The 21,102-nt window shown below is 39.5% G+C and overlaps 1 protein-coding gene across 1 annotated transcript in view; it reads left to right on the top strand.

Moving 5' to 3' along the window:
* The first annotated feature begins 1,676 nt into the window (after positions 1 to 1,676).
* Positions 1,677 to 21,102, top strand: part of LOC143298315 (SWI/SNF-related matrix-associated actin-dependent regulator of chromatin subfamily A containing DEAD/H box 1-like) — a 26,614-nt gene continuing 7,188 nt past the window's right edge. Inside the window, 16 exon segments of the mRNA XM_076611150.1 lie at positions 1,677 to 2,258; positions 3,622 to 3,763; positions 4,124 to 4,395; positions 7,071 to 7,390; positions 8,327 to 8,519; positions 10,158 to 10,234; positions 10,951 to 11,100; positions 12,423 to 12,640; positions 14,468 to 14,558; positions 15,118 to 15,217; positions 16,341 to 16,479; positions 17,180 to 17,315; positions 18,225 to 18,362; positions 19,143 to 19,238; positions 19,940 to 20,182; positions 20,942 to 21,043. Of these exon segments, the coding sequence (XP_076467265.1) occupies positions 2,084 to 2,258; positions 3,622 to 3,763; positions 4,124 to 4,395; positions 7,071 to 7,390; positions 8,327 to 8,519; positions 10,158 to 10,234; positions 10,951 to 11,100; positions 12,423 to 12,640; positions 14,468 to 14,558; positions 15,118 to 15,217; positions 16,341 to 16,479; positions 17,180 to 17,315; positions 18,225 to 18,362; positions 19,143 to 19,238; positions 19,940 to 20,182; positions 20,942 to 21,043 (2,592 nt within the window). The 5' untranslated portion in view covers positions 1,677 to 2,083.

The following is a 21,102-nucleotide window of genomic DNA, read 5'->3' as shown; positions in this document are numbered from 1 at the left end:
TTTCTGTCCATGAAAATGTGTTCGTCGGCTACGCGCGCGTGGATGTGTGTGTGCACGTGCGTGCGTCACGGTGCATTGCGGTGTGTCAGTGTGTGTGTGTGTGTGCCATGTGTGTGTGTGTGTGTGTGTGCGGTGTGTGTGTGTGTGTGTAGTCAGGTGCGTGCGTGCCGCGTGCGCGCGCGCGTGCGTGCACTCTGTGTGTGTGTGTGTGTGTGTGTGTGTGTGTGTGTGTGTGTGTGTGTGTCAGTGTGTGTGATATGTAGGCCTATTAGTTTAACTGAGTCACTGATTATGAGTTCGGCCGAGGATGACTGACATATTCATACCTACATCAGAGAGACTCGGACAGAAGAGTGTACTGAAGCAACAGCTGAGGTTGTTGCCCTCAAAATTGAACAGACTGCATTCTGAATCTGACGACTGAAGAATTCTTTGAGCATCACGTTAACTCTGATAAACAGAGAGACAATGAAGGAGGGCCAATGGGGTGGTGAACGGGACAGCCCGGATATGAGTCAGTTGAATGTTGAGTGTCTGGGTTCGATTCCTCGCCGGCGCCGCTCTACCACTGAGTCTTTTCTCCCAAGTTTGACAGGAAAATTCACTGATACTGAGCGCCGTCTAGTCAATCAGATGAGACGAGACGCTGATAAACCCGTGTAGAAGAAATCCACTCTGATAGGTACAGAAATACTCGTGACATTGGAATGCACTCAATGCCTTACCAAGCACGTTGGGTTATGTTGCTCTTCAAGCCAGGCATCTGCTTAGCAGATGTACGCAGCAGCATATATATGGATTTGTTCGAACGCAGTGACGCCGGGCCTCCTTCAGAAGCAGAAACTGCAACCGTCTACATGACTCGAGAACAAAACAGCGATAGAAATGGGCAGACAACGTCACCGTGAGAGGACAGAGAGGAGCTTTGCTGAAACTCATGCCGTTTTGATCCCACGACCGACAGCCAGGAATGGTGAATGTTGGCGATGCGTTCCGCCGGAACCAAGTTTCGGGACCGTGACAGTGACCGCTAAACTGACGTCCAAAACATGCAGCTGTTGTTGAACTCATTGGAGTGAGGAGGTGAGATTTGATGAAGAAAAAAAAAGTATGAAAAGAAGAATTAGTCATTCAGATTTTTTTGGATTAAGGATTCAAGAAATTACCAGCGTGACAGCCTACGGGATACATGGATGGATAAAAGAAATTGCAGCGGTACTTGATGTTCTAGTGTACACAAACAAAAGAAATGAAATGATTCCCTGAAGTGACTTCAGTCATATATCTTTCGAAATAACAATCATAATTTATAACAATATATTTTTTTAAAAATTTTAAAAAAAGAAAGAAAGAAAAAAAAGTGAAAACGACAAGCGGCCATGTCTTACAGCGTGGACAGACGTGCGCGGACGACAGATAACGATGGAGTGGCCAACATTATAACTTCATCATTTGTATAAACTGATTAAGCAGATGGGATATGCCATGGTTCAACTGGTGATAAGTTGTGGTCCTACCCTAACCGCAGCCTCCCCCATCCCCACCCCCACCCCCCAAGGAAAAAAAAAGAAAAGAAAAAGAAAAAAGAAAAAGAAAAAAGCACGCGCCTATGGATTCTAAGCAGGGAGGTAACTGCAAACTCTTCTGTGTTGAAATTGACAATTCTTTATCTCATGGCCGCGGGATTCAGCCGGACGCTGGACATTGCAATTTCGTTGTGAAATGATTGAACCAGTCTTGTAAATAAGTGTAGGAAAATTTGCCATCGTGTGTGGATAAAAGATTTTTGCGACAGGATGTTTTTGTCTGCAAAAGGGTGTTGTTAATCTCTGGATTTTCAAACACAAACCTTCGTGTCTTTACATAAGATTCGACTTTTTCTTTCTCTTTTAATTTCAACACGACGCAGTCATCGAGTCCGCGTGAAAAGAATTTCACGACTCATGATACAGTTTTAATCGGAGATCTCGCCACCGGAGATCTTGCCCGAAGGAGAAAAAAAAGTGAATAGCATCTAGTTTTGTCGATATATCAGTAATTTCTTCGAAGAAACTGACAAGCTCCACAGGCTGAACCGTCAGCTATGTCACAGAACGGATCAATAAAGCTTTTACAGAAATTTAAGTTCACCAAAAGGACCCCCGGCAATACCGATGAGAATGGCAGAATCAACGGTGACAGTGACCCAGAAAAGAATACTGATGAAGGTGCACCCAGATCTGTGCAGTCAAAATCGGGATCAGGCTCAGAATCAGATGGTAAATGGCAGATATGCCAGCAAGTATAATACCAATAAAATGAATTAAGTAGACCTGTTGTTACTCAAAAGTACTGTGTATCACACTTACACATGTTAAGTGCATGTGTATACACACATAAAATTTACATGTACCAGCACAAACACATTTACACACATGCTTAGAAAAAAAAGTGAAAATGGTAAATAAAAATTGACACTGCCTTAAAGGTTTGTGCCCATGAAACTATGTGGGAATTAAGATTACTGTTTTATTTTACAACCAGATTTAATGAAGTATTGAAGTTTGATCTGTATGGACAAACTGTTGGTTTTTTTTGTAGGTTTCTTCTCTCTGATACATGATCAACAACAATGCCATGATTGATTTTGTTGCAGTTGGTACATGCAGGTGTTTGTTTCCATAATTCTCTGAACTCTTGACATGAATTGTAGGATGTTTGTGTGTTTTAATTCTTTTGCATGCAGTTATATACCAACATAAGACGAGGTCAGGTGCTAGTAAGTCTGCAGATCTGTTGATTTGGGGAATGGAGGTCTTCACCTTTTACCCACCATGTATTGCCAGGACGAACAAATACTTTAAAAAAAAATTAAAAAAAAAAATTTACCAGTGAAGAACTTCAAGAAGACAGGACAAAAGAGAAAAAAAATGCTGATGCTTCAGAACTGCTTGCAGCTGAGGCCACATTGAAAGAAAGAAAGATGAAAAAAACAAAAAACAAACCCACCCCGAAGTGAACTTCAAGATCAACAGCCCAGTGCTTTAGTCATCATCATTTGAACTTATCTAAGCAGAGTGAAACTGAAACTAGTACTAGCAGTAGTAAAAGCAGGGTAGTTTTGTCAAGTCTCTTTTACAATAGTCAGTTGATACCTTTGGCACTTACCGACTTAGTGACATTAAAAATTTTGGATTCAGACATGAATAAACACTTCATGTGACTTGCTCATTGTCTGCAATTGTTGGGAAAAAAAGGAAGAGAAAAATTAATGTCATTTAAGGGCTGGAAATTACAGCGGTATTCCAAATGTGGTAGATAATTATATATATTTTTCTTAATCATTCTTCTTCTTCTTCTTTTGTGAGTTATTGCGTGCGCGTGTGTGTGTGTGTTTGATGTTTATTGTAAAGCGCTTTGAGCTCTCTTTAAGGGAGGAAAGCACTCAACAAATGTCCATTATTATTATTATATAAATTTTATTGGTGTAAACTGAGTAAAGGTGAAAACTATTTCAAATTTACGTAATCTGCTTAAACTCAAGTTGTTATTTTTTAACTTTTTTTTAAATTTATTTATTTTTTTTATATATGTCATTTAATGTTGCTGAAAAGCTAATAACACCTCTATCAAAATCTACAGCTGCTGCCTCTCCAGTGTACAACAAGAAGTTTGGCTCCAAGGGTTCTTTGGAAGGGTCTTCACAGGAATCATCTCCATGGCTCTCCAAATCCCATGGAATTGCCAAGTCTGTGCTGACCAATGGCACTTCAGGATCAAAGAGGTAACAGCTTTGGTTTTTTGCTCACTGGTTATGTTTTTAATATTGTTTACTTTCTAAAGTTTCTTTTAGATATGAAAGGCAAAGGTAAGGCCACAGAGTACTTTTCTTCGTGCTTAGTTATAATGGTGAACACCCTTCATCAAGTTGAAGATTTCATATCAAGTCCAGAGAAAATTTCAGTAAAAGTACCATTACCAAATGGTTTTATCTATGAATATAACTTAATATGTGAACACTAACATAATCAACATCATTGTTATTAATATTATGTCCATTATTATCATTAGTAGTGGATCAGACAACAATTCATATGATATCAGATGATATTCTCCTTTCTTAAATCTCACCTACCCCTTTCAGCAAAAGCAAGACAAAGAGTACAAAGACCAAGTACCGCAGGGTGCGGACGTACTCCTCTTCTGACTCTGGCAGTGAATCAGACACCAGCAGTGTTCAGACCTCTCAGTCTTCAAGCCAGCCATCTGGCACAAAACATGAAAGCAAAAACGGGAAGTGGGACCGGCAGTTGACGGACATGTTCCCCTCTGCCACCCCATTGCAGATCCGAGCTGCTATTGTCGCTGCAAAAAGAGCAGACAGCATAGAGGCAGGGGTGGACTACCTTGTGAAAGGTTGGTTGGTAGTTCACTTTATTTTCTTTTTCATGATGATGATAAACAGATTATTTTGATTACTGTTTCCGGGATGTCCCTGCAGACACTGTTTTTCAGTTAATGAAGGAAACTAATAGTTTTTAACTTAATTTGAATTTTACATGGACTGAAACTGACATGAGTGAATTGTTCTGTTTACATTATTTTCAATATTCTTAACTTGACTTAAATTTGATCAGGTGTGAGCAAGAGGTGAGTGAATTGGTGTTTTTATGTTGTTTTAATTGACCTTGAACACTGTTCAGGGTTCTCTTAAACACATAAAAGTGACAGGTAACCAGCCCTGAGATGGCCCCTTTGTGTTCAGCTTGGCTATTGGCAACATTTGATTTGATTTTAAAGCCATCAAATCACTTCTTTACACTTTTTCAATACTCAAACTATTGTCATGATGTAGATCCAAATGAAATGAGATTTTCTTGTGGTTTATGAGAATATTTAGTTCTTGTCATAGCCCGCTAAGGAAGCAGTTTCCAAATGGAGATTTTGTGAATTGAAAATAAGTTATGGAATCAGCTAGTAACATTTTAAGCAATTGAATCTAGTTTTGATAGAAACTTCAAAAACTTACTTTTTAGCTGAAAGGAAGAAGTGGTAGTGTTTTCTGAAGGATATCAGCTACTAATAAGTAATGTATATATTTTTAGCATGGTCCAGACTTTCCAGTTTCCAGGTATGCACAGGGTGAAGACAAGAAAGATGCAGTGATTGTTTTAAGCCCTGTTTGACTTTGCACTCAGCTGACAAATTAGTTAAAGAGAAAAATGATAAAGGATGACCAAATCTCTCATTAAGATGGAAAAGATCTGAGGTTTTAAAATGGAACAAATCATAGGTGTGGGTTTTTTTGTTTTTTTTGTTTTGTTTTTTTTCTTCTTTCTCTGCTGGAATTTCATTCTTCTGCACTTTGGGAGTAACTTCCATATCCACATGTTTGGAAGCTTTTGTGTGCATGGCCATTTTGATTCTGCCATTTTACACAGCAGTATCGTCTTTGTCAGGTACAGTGTGTGCAAAAGTTACTGTTTTCTTAACCCCAAGGCTGCCTGTATGACGAGATAACTCATCAGTGCAGCCATGTATGCTTCTGACTTTTCCCTGCTTTGTGTTGAGTTTTTTGACAAAAACAGTGGTAGCTTTAAGTTTAGCCTGGGGAATCTTTCTAGATTCTATTGGTAGCTAGAAACCCCATCTACATCATCAGGCAGGCCATTATTTGAACAATTTGATCAGGTTATTGGCTTTATTTTCACTCGCTTGGTGCATGCTCAGCAAAATGGTGACTCTCTCCAAGCTCTGTGATACAGGTGCACCTCATTGACCAAAATTGATTTCTTTAGCTGATGCTCAGAAAAAAGTGGAGCACCAGCTCGAAGAAGAAAATGATGAACTTTTATCTGAAGGTTCAATAGAAGATGAAGGGAGTTACGAAGAGATTGACATGATTGATGACCCCACATTCATTGAAGCTGAACAGAGCAGAGACTCTGCCCACATGACTGACAGATAGCAGCAGTTGGGAGCGACACTCTTGGCACTGAGCCAACGCAGAGGTAGATGTAGAAGTAGGGTTAGAAGCAGGGTGAGGGGAGGCAGACTGAGGGGAATTGGACAGGGTGTAGCGGGTCAGACAGGGTGAAGAGGAGGGTGGGGGTCGAGGAGGGGGCGTGGTCACATTGTGTTCGAGGGGATCAATCATTCGATGTAGGACCAATAAATTACATCTAACTTTACTGGTGACAGTGGACTGAAGAAAGACCCACATAGCATATAGCACAGACTGCATTGACTTTTTCTCTTTTTGTAGATGATAATCTGATTCAGAAATATGTTGAGGAAACCAATTTGTATGCGCAGCAGATGTTCAAGTGAAGCCAGGCATGCAGAAAAACTGCTCCAGACTATCAGCATGGACAGATACAACTGTGTTTGAAATGAAACAGTTCTTGGATCTGACTTTTCTGATGGGCTTAATGATTTTCAAGAAAACTGATTCGACTGAAATGATTGGACAACCTCATCTGTGTTGTTACCACTTTAAGCAGTCACACTGAATTGTGTGTGTGTGTGTGTGTGTGTGTGTGTGTGTGTAAGTATATATATATATATATATATATATATGTGTGTGTGTGTGTGTGTGTGTGTGTCTCCTTTTTATTTTGGTTGGTCTACTATATTTTGTGTGTACAATCTATTTGTGAAGAGAATATTGTATTACTGTGCAAAAGACTGAACTAATGTTCATAATGAACAAGTTGAAAATCTGGCAAAACACAAAACATTGATTTCAAAACAATTGCATATCTTTGGAAATATACAGAATAGAAAGACATGTCTTTTTTATTCTTTATTCAGTAACTTTTAAGAAAAAGTATACTTTTATGGGCATATCCAATAACAAAGCCCACAGAATTAAAGCATAGATACCCATATTTTTATGAAAACCACTGGCAAACAGATTTCAATTGAATCTTGTTTTCCAGGCAGTGAAAGGGTTAATGCATCATCATGAATCATATGATCTTAACTATGCATATTTTAATCTTTTGTTTGTGTAACTGCATTAGAAATTAAGTGAGTAAGAACTTTGACTTGGAAGATTAATTAAGTGAACCACTCGGTCTTTGACACAGGTCACTCAAAAGTGAAACGAAAGCACGAGGATACAGACGGAACCAAGCCCAGATCCTTTAAGCGTATCCGCACGATGTCGGAAGACAGCGAAGATTCCCACACTTCCCTGCCCTCACAACAGTCAAATTCCCACCCTGCCAGTGACTCCCAGGCCACTGAAAGCTACACGCAGTCACAGTCGCACCCAGCAAGTGACTCTCAGGCCACTGAAAGCTATACACAGTCAGAGTTGCAGCGTCTTGACAGTGAACCGCTCACCTCGTCGGAGGAAACCAGTGTGGAGTTTCTGCGGGGAGCTTTCCCTACTCTGCCAAAAGAGGTGAAGGTCCCTTGGCGTTATACTGGTTTTTTGATTTACTGTATTTTACATACTATAAGGCAATACTGTTTTTGTCAACTTCGACCCATGCACCTTATTGTTCATTGTATCTGACGTTTGGTTAAATAATAATAATGATATTATTTGTCATTGGTGTTTCAAGACTGGCAAAGAACAGCCTTGATTTAAAGATGGACTGTCGTATCATGTGGACTTTTCAGTACCTTTTTTGATTTTGATTTTATTAATTTTTTAATAATGTGAGATGAACTATGGAAAAGTATGAAATTGACAACTAGCATACAGCATTATTTAAATTCACACATGTAACCTAATTATAGTATACCTCTATGCCTGGAGGTTGCCTGCTGTTTCTGGCATTTTTACAACAAAAAAAGAAAGAAAAAAGAAAAAAAAGAAATAAACAGGAAGAAAGAAAAATCTGTGGTGAGATTCAGCAGTGAAGAGAATGTTTCTTGCAGTGACCAGGTCTCATATAGAGACATGGAAGTGTGGAAAATTCTTTGGAAAATGAGAGAACCACTTCCTGGACTGGAAAAGTCTTGAAAAATGTTTTGTCCTGCAGGGTGTGGAAAAGTTTTAGACTTCAAATAAAGCCCTTGACTATTGGCATTCAACAAAAAGCTTAATGTATTTAAAAAAAATAAAATAAAAGAACAACAACATCAACAACTGAAAAACAAAAAGAGGTAAAAATTGAATGGCAGTACTGGGATAAGATCCAATATCTTTCTTCAGTGGTGTAGCAAAATCCTTTTTTTTTTTTTTATTTTTTTTATTCATTTTGGTATGGAAAATTAGTCAGTTTGGACTGGAAAAAAGTATGTAATCTTATTTGGTCATACCTGTGGGAACCTTGAGTTGCACCTGAGTGATAGACACAACCTGACCGTCTTTTGCTCTATGTTCTGTTAGCGCCTGATGCAGGTGCTTCGTGACTGCAGTGGTAGCACAGACCAGGCAGTCATCGTGCTGTCCAGTGACGTTCAGGATGCCGAGGCTGGAACCCAGGCAGAGGCTGAAAGACCGGCAAAGGTTGAAGCTTGTGAAAGACGGGTCCAGTCCTCTTCTGCCCGTGGCACTCGCTTCTCCAACAAAGGGAAAAAAGGTCAGAATGGTTGTGAGAACTGGGTTTTGCGCGCTACGTTTTACATTTCAATACATAAGATTGCTGTAGGAGGCACCGTGGCAGAAGCAGTTAGATGTTGGTCCTCTGATCCAGTGATCAGGTTTTCCTGTTAATAATAATGATAATAATAATGGACATTTATATAGCACATTTCTCCAGAAATACTGCTCAAAGCACTTTACATTTCATTCCCCGCTCCCTGTCTCCCCATCAATACTCCCCTCCACCCCACCCCCACCCACTCACACACACACAACCATGTGAAAAACTCATGCAACTGAACATTGGAAACTACCCACCCACCTGTGACGCCCTCCAGAAAACGCATACCTGTAACACGCACTCAGGCACATGAACACACGGACACTCACCAGCACCCCACACATACACACGGCAAACAGCCTCTCCACAACAAAACATGCACCCAAAACCAGATCACACCAGGATTACTGCTGTTGGAAAAGATGTGTTTTCAGAGCAGGCTTAAAAGATTTCAGTGAGACAGAATGATGCAAATTTTCTGGTAATTTGTTCCATAATGACGGAGCCTGGAAAGAAAAAGATCTTTGGCCATGTTGCTTCTTTTAACAACAGGGAGTCTTAAAAGCCTATTGCTGTATTTGTTTCTGCTTTTTTTTTCTTCATTATTGTCTGCCTTTTCTAACTTCCCAGTGCATTCCCCCTTTCTTTTATTTTCTTGTGCATGTTTGGACATTTTTTCTTTTCTCTCTTTTCTGCAGCTTATATGAACTTTAAAAAAAAAAAAAAAAAATTTTTTTTTTTAGCTTATATGAACTGAACTGTGTGTTGTTTTGTTCTGGCGATTTGGTCTTCTTGATATTGTAAACACTTACATGGGCACTATCTGTCCATTATGTAGTGTTATTTACTGATTTGGCTTTTTAAATATATTTTTTGTGTGGCTTTGAAGTATTTTTTAATTCTTTTTGTACATTTTTTTTATGTGATGATGATGAATTAAGCAGTAAGACTTATCAGCACAGCCTGGTCTTATTTACCTTTAGGAGCTTAACGGTTAAGATAATATTGCATGATCTGTGCAGTTTTGCAGGTGGTTTTTTTTTTATGACTAGAGTTTTGTGTTTTATGCTGTTGGATTTTTGTTTAGTTGGGCACTCCTGGTGGCTGTATGTGGACAGCTGGACTAAAGCAGCAATGTCAAATGTCTTCAGTGAGCTGGTTCTACACACTTGATGCTGTATCAGCTGTGAGGACATGTGGAAAAGTTCCAACATGGCTCGCAGCATGACAACATGCATGTAACAGCTGCAGCAGTTGTTAATCTGAGGATAAAAGTTGGATGGGTAATATGAGAGAATGCACATGATCTGAATCACACACTGTATAAGTAAAGAAGTAAGCAGTCAGGTGTCACCCGCTTGCCTGTTTTATGACTTATTATCGTCTCTCTGTTTTGATGATTTTAATTGTTATTTTATTTATTTTGATTTATTTTATTTATCTTTATTATTTTTATTTTTTTGTGATCCATATTCCTGAAAGAAAAAAACAACAGAATGTCAGATAAGTTTGTACAGTTACTAACATACTTTGGTTTGCAGGATAACAAACCTAATGGCCATCCCTTTGTTACAGTGCAACATGAAAATATGACCCTCTCTGACGATGATAACGATTACGAAGAGGAAGGAGAGGACAGCGATGATAGCTTGGTAAGTAGGTCAACCATGGAGAAAGTATTTTTATTTGTCTTCTGAAAATGTTGATTAAAAAAATATACAGAAAGTTTTGCAGCTTAGAGGTTATAAAAATATATTAAAAAATAAAAAGGGAAGAAAAGGAAGTAAAGAAAGAGAAGAAAGAAGACAAAAATATTTAGTTGTATGTTTATGTATGAGGGGAACCCTGTCATACACACACACACACACATTTACACCCACGAACATACATACACACAGACCTACACATGCACACTCACAAACAGGCATGCACACACACATGCACATGCACACAAGCACACAAACACACACACCTATACATGCACACACACACACACACATGCACACACACACACACACACACAAACACACAAGCACACATACACACACACCTATACATGCACACACACACACACACACACACACACAAACTATACATGCACACACACACACTCACACACACACACAAGCACACATGAACACACACCTATACATGCACACACACAAGCACGCACACACTCACGCACTAACATACACACACACACACACACAGAGACAGAGTAAAGCAAACTATAATTAATTATTAAATATCAGTTACTTATCAAATATTCTTTTTTGTGTGTGGAAAAAAAAAAAGAATGAAGAAATAAAAAAGGAAATTATTAATGAGACTTTTTTTTTTTTTTAATCAGTATTCTGATTGTTTACAGGATGGGGACGAGAACAGCGCAAAGCGTGACTCTGTGTTGTCTTTCCTGGAAGAAGCCACATTGCCAGAGCTGCAGCTGTTGCCAGGGTGTTCACGAAAGAAGGCCGAGGCTCTCATCGACCTTCGTCCCTTCAGATCCTGGAATAAGCTGGTCAGTCACACCTTGCTTTTAGTTATTCAGAAAAACGATTCCGTACCTGCAAAGATGCTGACTGTTTCATAGCCTGTGAATAAATGAGGGAAATCCTTATTTGCGAAGATGTTGAGCATTCATGGTTTGTCTAGAACATGAATCTTTACCAGCAAAGATGTTGAATATGTTAATTTTTGTACATATGTATGTGTGTGTCTTGTTGGTTCTTATTCTTTTTTTGTTTGTTTGTTTATTTATCTTTTTTTTTTTGTTTTGTTTGCTTTTAATGTGTTGTCATTGGCTTTTATTTGATTTGAGTGTCTTTTTTTGTGTGTGTATAGATGTAGAGTGTAGATGTGTTTGGCCATATTTTATGTGCCTTTATGTAAGTTTGTCCAGAAGTCTACTTAGGTATGTGAGTGAACGTGAGAGTTGCAACCCACTAACACAGAAAAAGAAAAGAAGAAACCAGTACCATTATTTTTCAAAATGCAATAAGACCTCGGCATTAGCTCAAGGTTCAAGGTTTTAATTTCCCCTCAGTCCCTCTTGGGGTATGGAGTATAACAAACATAAACAAAAGAACAAAATATACATGATAACAACTAATGACTGAACTGAACTAACAGCTCTTAGGTATCTTGGAAACTATGTAAAATTCTCAAAGCACTTCAAAATAATCTCTAAAAAAAATTCTGCCTAGGAAAATGACAAAGGTAGTCCCGCACAGAAGTACCTTTCCCTTGTGTACAGAAGAAGAAGAAGCCAGTGCCATAACCATTCAGAATGCAGTGAGACATGTGGTGGCTGAATGGTTACAGCACTGGGTTCTCCCCCTAGTTGCCTGATTTCATTTCCCGGTTTCAGAGCAACTGATGGGCTAAGGGTGGAGATTTTACTGATCTTCCCAGGTAGGTATGTGCAGACCCGCTTGTGCCTGAAATCCCCATCATGTGTACACACATGCAGTAGAACAAATACACACTTTAAAGAAACTGTATACCATGTCAGTGATCAGTGGGTTATGGAAACAAGAAGTGGAGATTTTTCTGATCTCCCAGGCTGACATGTGCAGATCTGCAAGTGCCTGAGCAAATATACATTTTAAAGGTCCTCGTAATCCATGTCCGTGATCAGTGGGTTATGGAAACAAGAACATACCCAGCATGCACACCCCTGAAAACAAGAGTATGGCTGCCTACATGGCGAGCCAAAAGCATTCATACATATAAAAGCCTGCTCACACACATGAGTGAAAGTGGGAGTTGGAGCCCACAAATGCAGTAGAAGAAGACCTCAACAATAGAAACACTCAGAAGTACAAATATCCCTGTGTGCAGATGGAGAAGCTTGGAAGCTGCAAACAGCTGTCGTCATCCTTAGTGCATGGGTGCCATGAGATCATCGGTCTGCGCAATGCAGTGGTGCAGCTGATGAAGCAGTGTGAGCAGATCTCGGGCCAGATGGAGCTGGTGGTGTCCAAGCTGACAGGAAACCTGCGGGGCCAGAAGGACGAGGAGGATCAGATCACCACCCAGCCTGCGCTGCTCAACTCTGAGTGAGTGGCTGGCACATTGTATGTAGGATAGTCAGTCAGTCGTGTCTGACTATGACCATCAGAACAGCAGAGGAGGCAACTGCTGTCCAGACTGTTTGGGCTAGAATTTGATTATAGTGGAGAGTGTCATGCTCATCTTATAGCCCCACTCTCTCGGCCAAGAGGGTTTTCGGACAGTCGGCATTGGGATGCTTCCCAAAGGCCAACTAGCCCCGAAGGCTGTAGCACTAAGAACCAGTGCAACTTGCCTTCTGGTTTGACAGTCATAGTCCTTCACAAGACTAAGCTGTATATGACTTCCCATTGCAATGGAGAAACTATTGATCATAAGCTCTCACTTTGCTGTTGGCCCAGCTGTAAGCTTATGTCAATTTGTGATATAAGCTGAGCGTTGGCAGAAGATTAAAACTTCAAATGTATTGAGATGTATGAAGATTACTAACCCTGCTACATGTGTTGGAGGTGCCGTGGCAGTGTTAGTTAGTCATTGAACTTCTGATCAAGAGTTCACCAGTGATCAGGGTTCAAGGGCATTATTTTGACATGGTGTTGTATCCTTGGGAAAAGGCACTTTACTGTGATTTCCCTCACTACACCCGTGCGTGAATAGGTACCTGATTTATGTTGGGCAAGTTTAAAACAGAGAAAGTAGAGGGTTGGGCCCCTCCGTCCTGTCCCAAGCCCAGACATAATGGATGTTAATTCTGTCCTTGTCTCTCTGTGTCCCTGTCTCTCTGTGACACTGATGGTTAAAAGGCTTTGATATTTTAACCTTAAATACAAATTTTTGGGGTGAGGGGGGGAAAAAAGAAAAGAAAAAAAAGAGATAAAAATCTAAATAAGCAAAGCGTTTAACCCGTACATTGCCAGCTATGTTCAAGCTGCTTACATCTGCTAGACGGCTAAGTCAGATGCACAGTACAACTGAAAATCGTATGTGCAGCAGAGCAGCCAGTGGGAATGTGGGGTACTCCAGCAAAATCATTTTCTGCCAAATGCCTTTTAATCATACTTGCAGTTACAATCTGGAATGGTTGAAGGACTCGCCTTCGTACAAAGTAAGTTTTAAAAAAGCTGCTGAAAAATCACTCCCAATTGCACGAGAGTTGGTTCAGCAATGAGAAGGATGTTTCCGGTACATGTGACAGGAAGTGATGGCTAAGTTTAGTGTTATTTTTTTAAGAGAAGCACAAGTTTGTTAACTCTAATGTTCAAGTTGACGACTGGCGCCAGCAGCATTCTCCCTTCCTGTGTTGTGACTGTGGTGTTCTTGCTGCAAGTCGCTGAGCGGCAACTACAGCAACCAAAGGGGTTAAAGAAAAAACAAAATAGAGATAAAAAGCTAAACAATGAAAGCTTTCTAGACACCCCTAGTTGTCTTGAGATTCAAAGGAAGATCAGATCTACATACAGCTGGTGTTTTTCAACTCATGAGTGAGTAACTCATTGTATGGAGATAAAACTACAAATGTAGTGGGGTGGGGGAGGAAAGAGGAAGAAAAAAACCCAACAGAGACAAAAAGCTAAACAAGCAAAGCTTTCTAGCCACCCATTGTAGTCTTGACATTTGTACTATTAAATGTATATGAAACAAAAGCAAAAAATCAAAATCAAAAACACACACACCCTACTCTCCACCAACCCTCCCCCATTCCACATGCACACACTCACACACATACACACACACTCACTCACTCTCTCTTTCAAATACACACACGTGTTTGCATATGATTACATTCACATCAACTGATAGACACATTCACACGGAATGCTAATGACTTGAGCATTATCTTGTTCATGACCCTTGCATTTGCCTTCTCCACACAGACTGGAACTGAAGCCGTACCAGCTCATTGGACTCAACTGGCTGCGAATCATGCACACACAGCACCTGAACGGAATTCTTGCTGATGAAATGGTCAGTATATGTGTATGGATAAAAGAGAAGTGAGTGTCATAATTATGTGATGTGATGTGTGTGTCTGTGTGTGTGTGTGCGTGAGCTTGTGTGGTGTGAGTGTGTGCCATGTTGTGTGTGTATATGTGTATCATGTGCGTGTGTTTCTCTGTGTGTGTGTGTGTGTGTTGAGAGAGAGGCAGATTGGTTTGGTGGGAATGTAACATACGATTCATTTTACAGTGTTTTCTTATTTAATGGGTGTTTTTTTTCTTCTAATGATTGAATGCTTTCTGAAGCAAATTTTGCTTTTCTCTGTTAAAATTGCAATGTTTAACATTTTAATTGTTATATCAGTGCAATGATTTGATGTTATAATGAACATTTATGCTCCCCAGTGGCAGCTGTGACAGATCAGAATAAATTGCAATGAAATTATGTCTTTGTAGAAACAGCTAATAAACTTATTATTTCACATGCATGCAGGGTCTAGTAGCTGTTATAGACATAATCAAATTTCAATGAAATTACGTTGTCCTTGGAGATACCTGTTATAAACTTGTTTTTCATTCACATGCAGGGTCTGGGTAAAACAGTGCAAGCCATATCTTTCCTCGCTCACCTTTTGGAAGAAGGGGAAGAAGGCCCTCATGTTATCGTTGTACCTTCGTCTACTATAGGTCAGTATTTCTGGTTGTGAGATTTCTGGTCTGTGCTTTAATTTGTGTGTGTGTGTGTGTTACTGGGGTGGTTGTACCATCTTTTGTGGAGTCTGTATCTTTTGAGTGTTTTCTTTGTGGAGTGCTTGTGTTTGTGCATGTACATTATCAGGGTTGTTCGTTTATCATCCGCCATTGGTTGGTGTCGCTGGTTGTGTGGTTGTTTGCTTTGTAAGTGTTGGCATTTGTGCATGTACATGTTGATGATCTGATCTTCCTGTATCGCTACCTTTTTTCTTTTTTTTTTTACCCCATACGCGTCTGCACTGTGCGCCTCTTATCTTATTTGAGTGTAGCACCTTTGCGCCAGTGGAATAGAACCAAGTGGAATATGGTATGGTTGTGTGTTTGTTTAGAAAGGTAGATATTGTCAGTGGTGGGTGAATGCTTGTGTTTAAACATGTATTTTCTTGTTCTGCTGCTACCCCACCCATCACCCTCCTTTTCTAGTTTGATTTTTTTCCCCATCATTTAAAGATACAGGAAAAAAAGGAAAATTATAAGCCTGGAAACGAAAATAAACTGAAGTGCTCGAGCACGTGTGTGTGCTTGTGTGTGTGTAAGATTATGATTCAAAGCTCTATGGGGTTTTTGCAGCCTTTGTTTTATTGATTCAAGGAATCTTTTGCAATCCATTTCATTCATTTCGATTCAGTATTGCATGTATGCTGTTAGTACATCTTTGAAATCACTTGGGCTGCACAAACTGTTGATGTGAATTTTTCTCGTTATCGCTTGATATAAATGCACATTCACTACTGGCATGTATGCAGTGAAAAATAGTAAATCTTTTGTGTTGCTGATGCATAGTTTGTTTTTTCTTTCCTCCAAATGTATCTCTTTGCTGATCATTTGGTAGGTCCATTGTAAATCATTGTGAGCACATATCCTATCTCATTTGCTGATCAGTGTGGCCATTGTAAATCATTGTGAATACATATCCTATCTCATTTGCTGATCAGTTAGTGTGGCCATTGTAAATCATTGTGAACACATATCCTTGTTACCCCATGGGGTTTCCTGAATAAGCCGCATCTTGTCTTGTTTTGTGTTGTCTGTAACTTCAGCATGTTTTGTGAATCAGAAAACTGGCTGCGAGAGCTCTCCACCTGGTGTCCAGCTCTGGGGGTCATTGTGTACTACGGGTCACAAGAGGAGCGACGAGCTACCCGACATTCCATCATTTATGATGGCAGGGATGACTTTCATGTTCTGTTGACCACGTACGTTGCTGTTGAGTCACTGTTTTTTGTGTTGTTTTTTTTTAAGATATTTTTGTTTTTTAGTTGTTAGTTGGGTTTTTTTTGTTGGTTTTTTAATGAATACTGGGTTGTTATGGCCCGTTTCATTGGTGTTGTACTCTTGGCAAAATTCTTTTGAAAAATCCACTCTGATAGGTAAACATATTTATGCATGCACACAAGGCCTGTCTAAGCACATTGGGTTATGCTATCTAGCAGATGTGGTGTAGTCTATATGGATTTGTCCAGACTCTGTGACACTTCCTTTAGAAACTGAAACTATAATCCATTCTCATGTCCATTTTTTATGTTGAACATTTGCTCTTTTGGACTGTCTTTTGTGTTGTTGTTTTTTAATGTGAAAAGAAACCTAGTTTTGCTTTATTAATAGAGTGGTGGTGGGATGTTGTTTTTTTTGTGTTGTTGTTTTTTTATGTGAAAAGAAACCTAGTTTTGTTTTATTAATAGAGTGGTGGTGGGATGTTGTTTTTTGTGTGTTGTTGTTTTTTTATGTGAAAAGAAACCTAGTTTTGCTTTATTATTAGGGTGGTGGTGGGATTTTTTGTGTTCCAAGTTCTTTTTGTTGTCCTGCTTTTTGTGTGAGAGAGAGAGAGTTGGAGTGGAATATCTCATGTTTTGTTTTCAGAGTCCAGTTCGTTTAAATTGTTTTCTGTTTGCCCAGGTACAATATAGCGACAGGCAGTGTGGAAGATCGCTCCCTGTTCAAGAAGTTCCAGTTTCACTACGCTGTGTTTGATGAAGGGCACATGCTGAAGAACATGTCCTCTCTCAGATTCCAGAACTTGATGAAAATATCGGTGAGTTGTGCTGAAGTTAAAGGTTAATAACAATATCCTAATAGTGATATTAGTCGTAACAATAATACCATTACTGATAATACCACTAATAATGATAACAATAAGAAAGTAGTTATATAACATTGAATCTTGTGCAGGCAAATCAATGCGCTTACCAGCACAGATTTGATTCAGAGAGATAAAAAACAAAACTTAGAAATATATGTACATGGAAAGCTAGAGAAACTGTAGACCAGGAAGGAGGGGAAGGTGGGGGGCTTGTTTAGAAAGAGGTAGGTTTTAAGGCCGGAGAAAAATATGATAATTATTGTCAAACAAATTTACAAGGTAATGACCAAATATGGTCATTGTTGTAAAATGATTTTGCGAAATTCGCTGATGATATGCGGTTAACATCTTTGACAGTTTTGCTGCCATGAATGGCTATTGTTAGTTTGTTAGTATGGAAAATAATCTTGAGATTCGTTGTTGATAAGTATTTATCAGCACAAATCTCAGTTCTCTATAAGCATTTGTTACGAAAATCTTTTTGTCAAGTAAGATTCAAATTTGCTGTGTTTTTGCAGAGTCACTAGTATAATTTGTTGTTTTGTGCATGTTTACTTAGTGATGAAATAGTGTCCCAGGTATTACTTTTGTCAAATTTATATAGTTTGATTGCCATTCAAATTGTGGGGGAAAAAAACCCCAGAAAGATCTGAAAAACTGATTTGAAAATGAAAGAGGAAGTGAGACAGGGGTGAGCAAAGGAAGGAATGCCTAACTGTAGTATATGAATAAGTTAGCATGCACATGCATGCGCACACACACACACACATGCACACAAACACAAACACACACACACACACACACACACACACACAGACACACGCATAAAAAAAACATACAAAACAAATATATCTGTTTCAGGCTGAGCGAAGGTTGCTGCTGACAGGAACCCCATTGCAGAACAATTTGCTGGAACTGATGTCACTGTTGTGCTTCGTCATGCCGGACATATTTCAGGGAAAGACTGAGTCCCTGAAGAAAATGTTTTCTATGATCACAGTCAGTAGTTAGCTGTTCTTTTCCTTTTTTGTGTGGAATTGAGTGTGTGTAAATGTGAAGTGTTTGTGTGCTTGTGTTAGTGTGTGTGTGTGTGTGCTTGTGTGTGTGTAATTATATACCAACAGACTGGGGCAATGCACAGTCTATAAATTTGGAAAGATACTTGATTGGACAAGAAGCCTTAAAGTTGTACCTTTAAGTGCAGAATTACTGTTCCATTTCCAATTTTAATTTTTAACACTGTCAGTTTTTCTTGATCCAGAAACCATCATGCTGGCAGTGGCAAAGAAGTGAAAAATCTTCAGCTTTTTGAGCTTGAGAGAATGCTTTATTAAGCTTTAGAGTCAAAGAGGGTGCTGAATGGGGATGCAGAAGGGAGTTGATATGTTAAGGGAGGTGACTAGCCACAGCTACTTTCAGTTTCTCTGCCTGAGCAGAGTAGTATTTTGCACGGGACAGGAGTAAGACCTCTGCTGGAGTGTGCACCAATCGCTCATGGTATAGTATTTGTAATTAAACATAATTTTAGGAAAAAGACAGTTTCCAGGTACATGTTACTATGTGCATCAGAGTAGGCAGTTAGCATTGTGTGTTTGGATATTGACGTTCTCCTGTTTGTTTCATTTTGATATTATTCTTTTGTCTTTATTTCATTGTGCTAACCGTCCTCGGCTCTGCTTCACTGTGCTTATATTCATTGCTCTGTGATGCTGATTGTTCATCTTTGTGAATTTTCTGCTTTGTTAAAGTTTATTGTTTCTTTTTCTTTCTTTTTTTCAGAGAGTGGAGAGCGAACAAGGAAAGTACGAGAAAGAACGAATTGCTCAGGCGCAACGCATTATGCGCCCATTTGTTTTACGAAGGTTAAAAAAGGATGTAAGTGACTGAATTCATCAGTGTGATACGTTAAAAAAAAAAAAAAATAACCCATATTGTATCCTGATGTGCATAGCTGGTACCTCTAGCTGATAACACTAGCAAGCTTCCTATTGGTCATTAAGTGTTGATTTTGTTTTCTTGAATTGCTTTTTATTCCTTTATAGATGGGCTTCAAACTCATTTAGAGGTGCTTATGCCCAGAGATCAGATCCTTGCAAATTGAGCCAAAAAAGCTGAGTTCTTAAAAGTGCTTGTTTCTCTTTACTGAAAGGCATACACATTATTATTATGAGTATTTACGCCTGATCTTGAAAATAAGCCTTAGGCGTTTACAAATAGAACACACACATAGATATCACAAGATACCAGACATTATTTGATTATTCATCCCCTTCCACACACACACACACCCAGACATATACACAACACACCAGAGGGGAGGGGTGTGCCTGCCAGATATGTTCTTGTTTCCATAACCCACCAAACGCTGACACGGAATATGGGATCTTTAATGTGCATATTTGCTCAGGCACTAGCAGGCCTGCACATCTGTCAACATCGTAGATCCGAAAAATCTCCACCTTTACCCAACAGGCGCCATGACCGGGTCTCGAACCCGGGACCCACCCTCAGATTGAAAGTCCAGCGCTTTGATAACCACTTGGCTGTTGTGCCTGTGCACCCCCCCCCCCCCACAGGTACTGACCCAGCTGCCCAAGAAGACGGAGGAGGTGCGGCGCTGCCCTCTGCTGCAGAACCAGCAGGAGCTGTACGCCAGCCTGGTGCACAAGTTCTCCCAGGAGGTGGAGAAGTCGGGCTCTGACCAGGGCGGGGGCATGGCCATGTTCATGCAGCTCCGCAAGGCCGCCAACCACCCCCTGCTGCTGCGTCAGCACTACAACGACGAGAAGCTGATGAAGATGGCCCGAGCTTTGGCCAGGGTAGGTAGGGATGGATGGTGGTTGGGGTTTGAAAGAAAAGGGTAGAGGGGCCTGGTTTTGATGTTATGTTTTTCATTTATCTGTTCTTCTTATTGTTGTTATTGCTGTTGTTAGCAGTAGTAATATATATATATATATATATATTTTTTTTTTTATTGATTTATATTATTATTATTATTATTTCTTTAGTCTCATCTTCCACTTCTAGGCCTTGTTTTTAATTGTTTTTTTTGCTACCCCATCATCTGGCTCCATTTATGTGGCATTAACCCTTTGCCGCTTATTTCATGTTCCACCCAGTACACAGCCACACACGGGATTTGCTGCAAGTCTAAGCACAAGCAATGCATTAGGGACGAGAAGTCTTAAGAATGCAGGGGATGGTGTAAGCTATTGCAATAACACTTTTTTTTTTTTTTTTAGTCAATAGGTAATGATAACAATGTATTATCTACATTATATTGGTATAATTGTGAATACTACATTGGTTAGTTTATTGTCAATTTGTAAAACATGTCTGCACTGTAGCCATTATTTCTTGTCATTGTTGGTGGTGCTGACTTCAGTGAGTGCCAAATTTTGATTCTCATTATATGTTAAAAATGGATTGTGTCATATTCATTGTGAAGAATATAACCTTTGCAAGTGGGAAAAAAAAATAGAGAAAGAATAACCAACATACAAAATGTAGTTTTGACATGATAAAGATTTATTGTACAAAATGCTGTATTGAGATGATGTGTTGGGATGCTGTCTTAGGAACCTTCCCACAGTGAGCGAGGGGCTCTGCCGGAACTGATCATGGAGGACATGGCCGTGATGAATGACTTTGATCTGATTGGCCTGTGCAAGCAGTACAAGGTAGGGCACTCTGGGGCAAAAACAGTACATTGATGCTTCTCTCTCTTTTTTATGCTTTT

Source organism: Babylonia areolata, chromosome 23 (assembly GCF_041734735.1).
Source record: "Babylonia areolata isolate BAREFJ2019XMU chromosome 23, ASM4173473v1, whole genome shotgun sequence".
Lineage (NCBI taxonomy): Eukaryota > Metazoa > Mollusca > Gastropoda > Neogastropoda > Buccinidae > Babylonia > Babylonia areolata.
The sequence above is the reverse complement of the archived record's forward strand: the minus strand, read 5'-3'. Positions and strand labels throughout refer to the sequence as shown.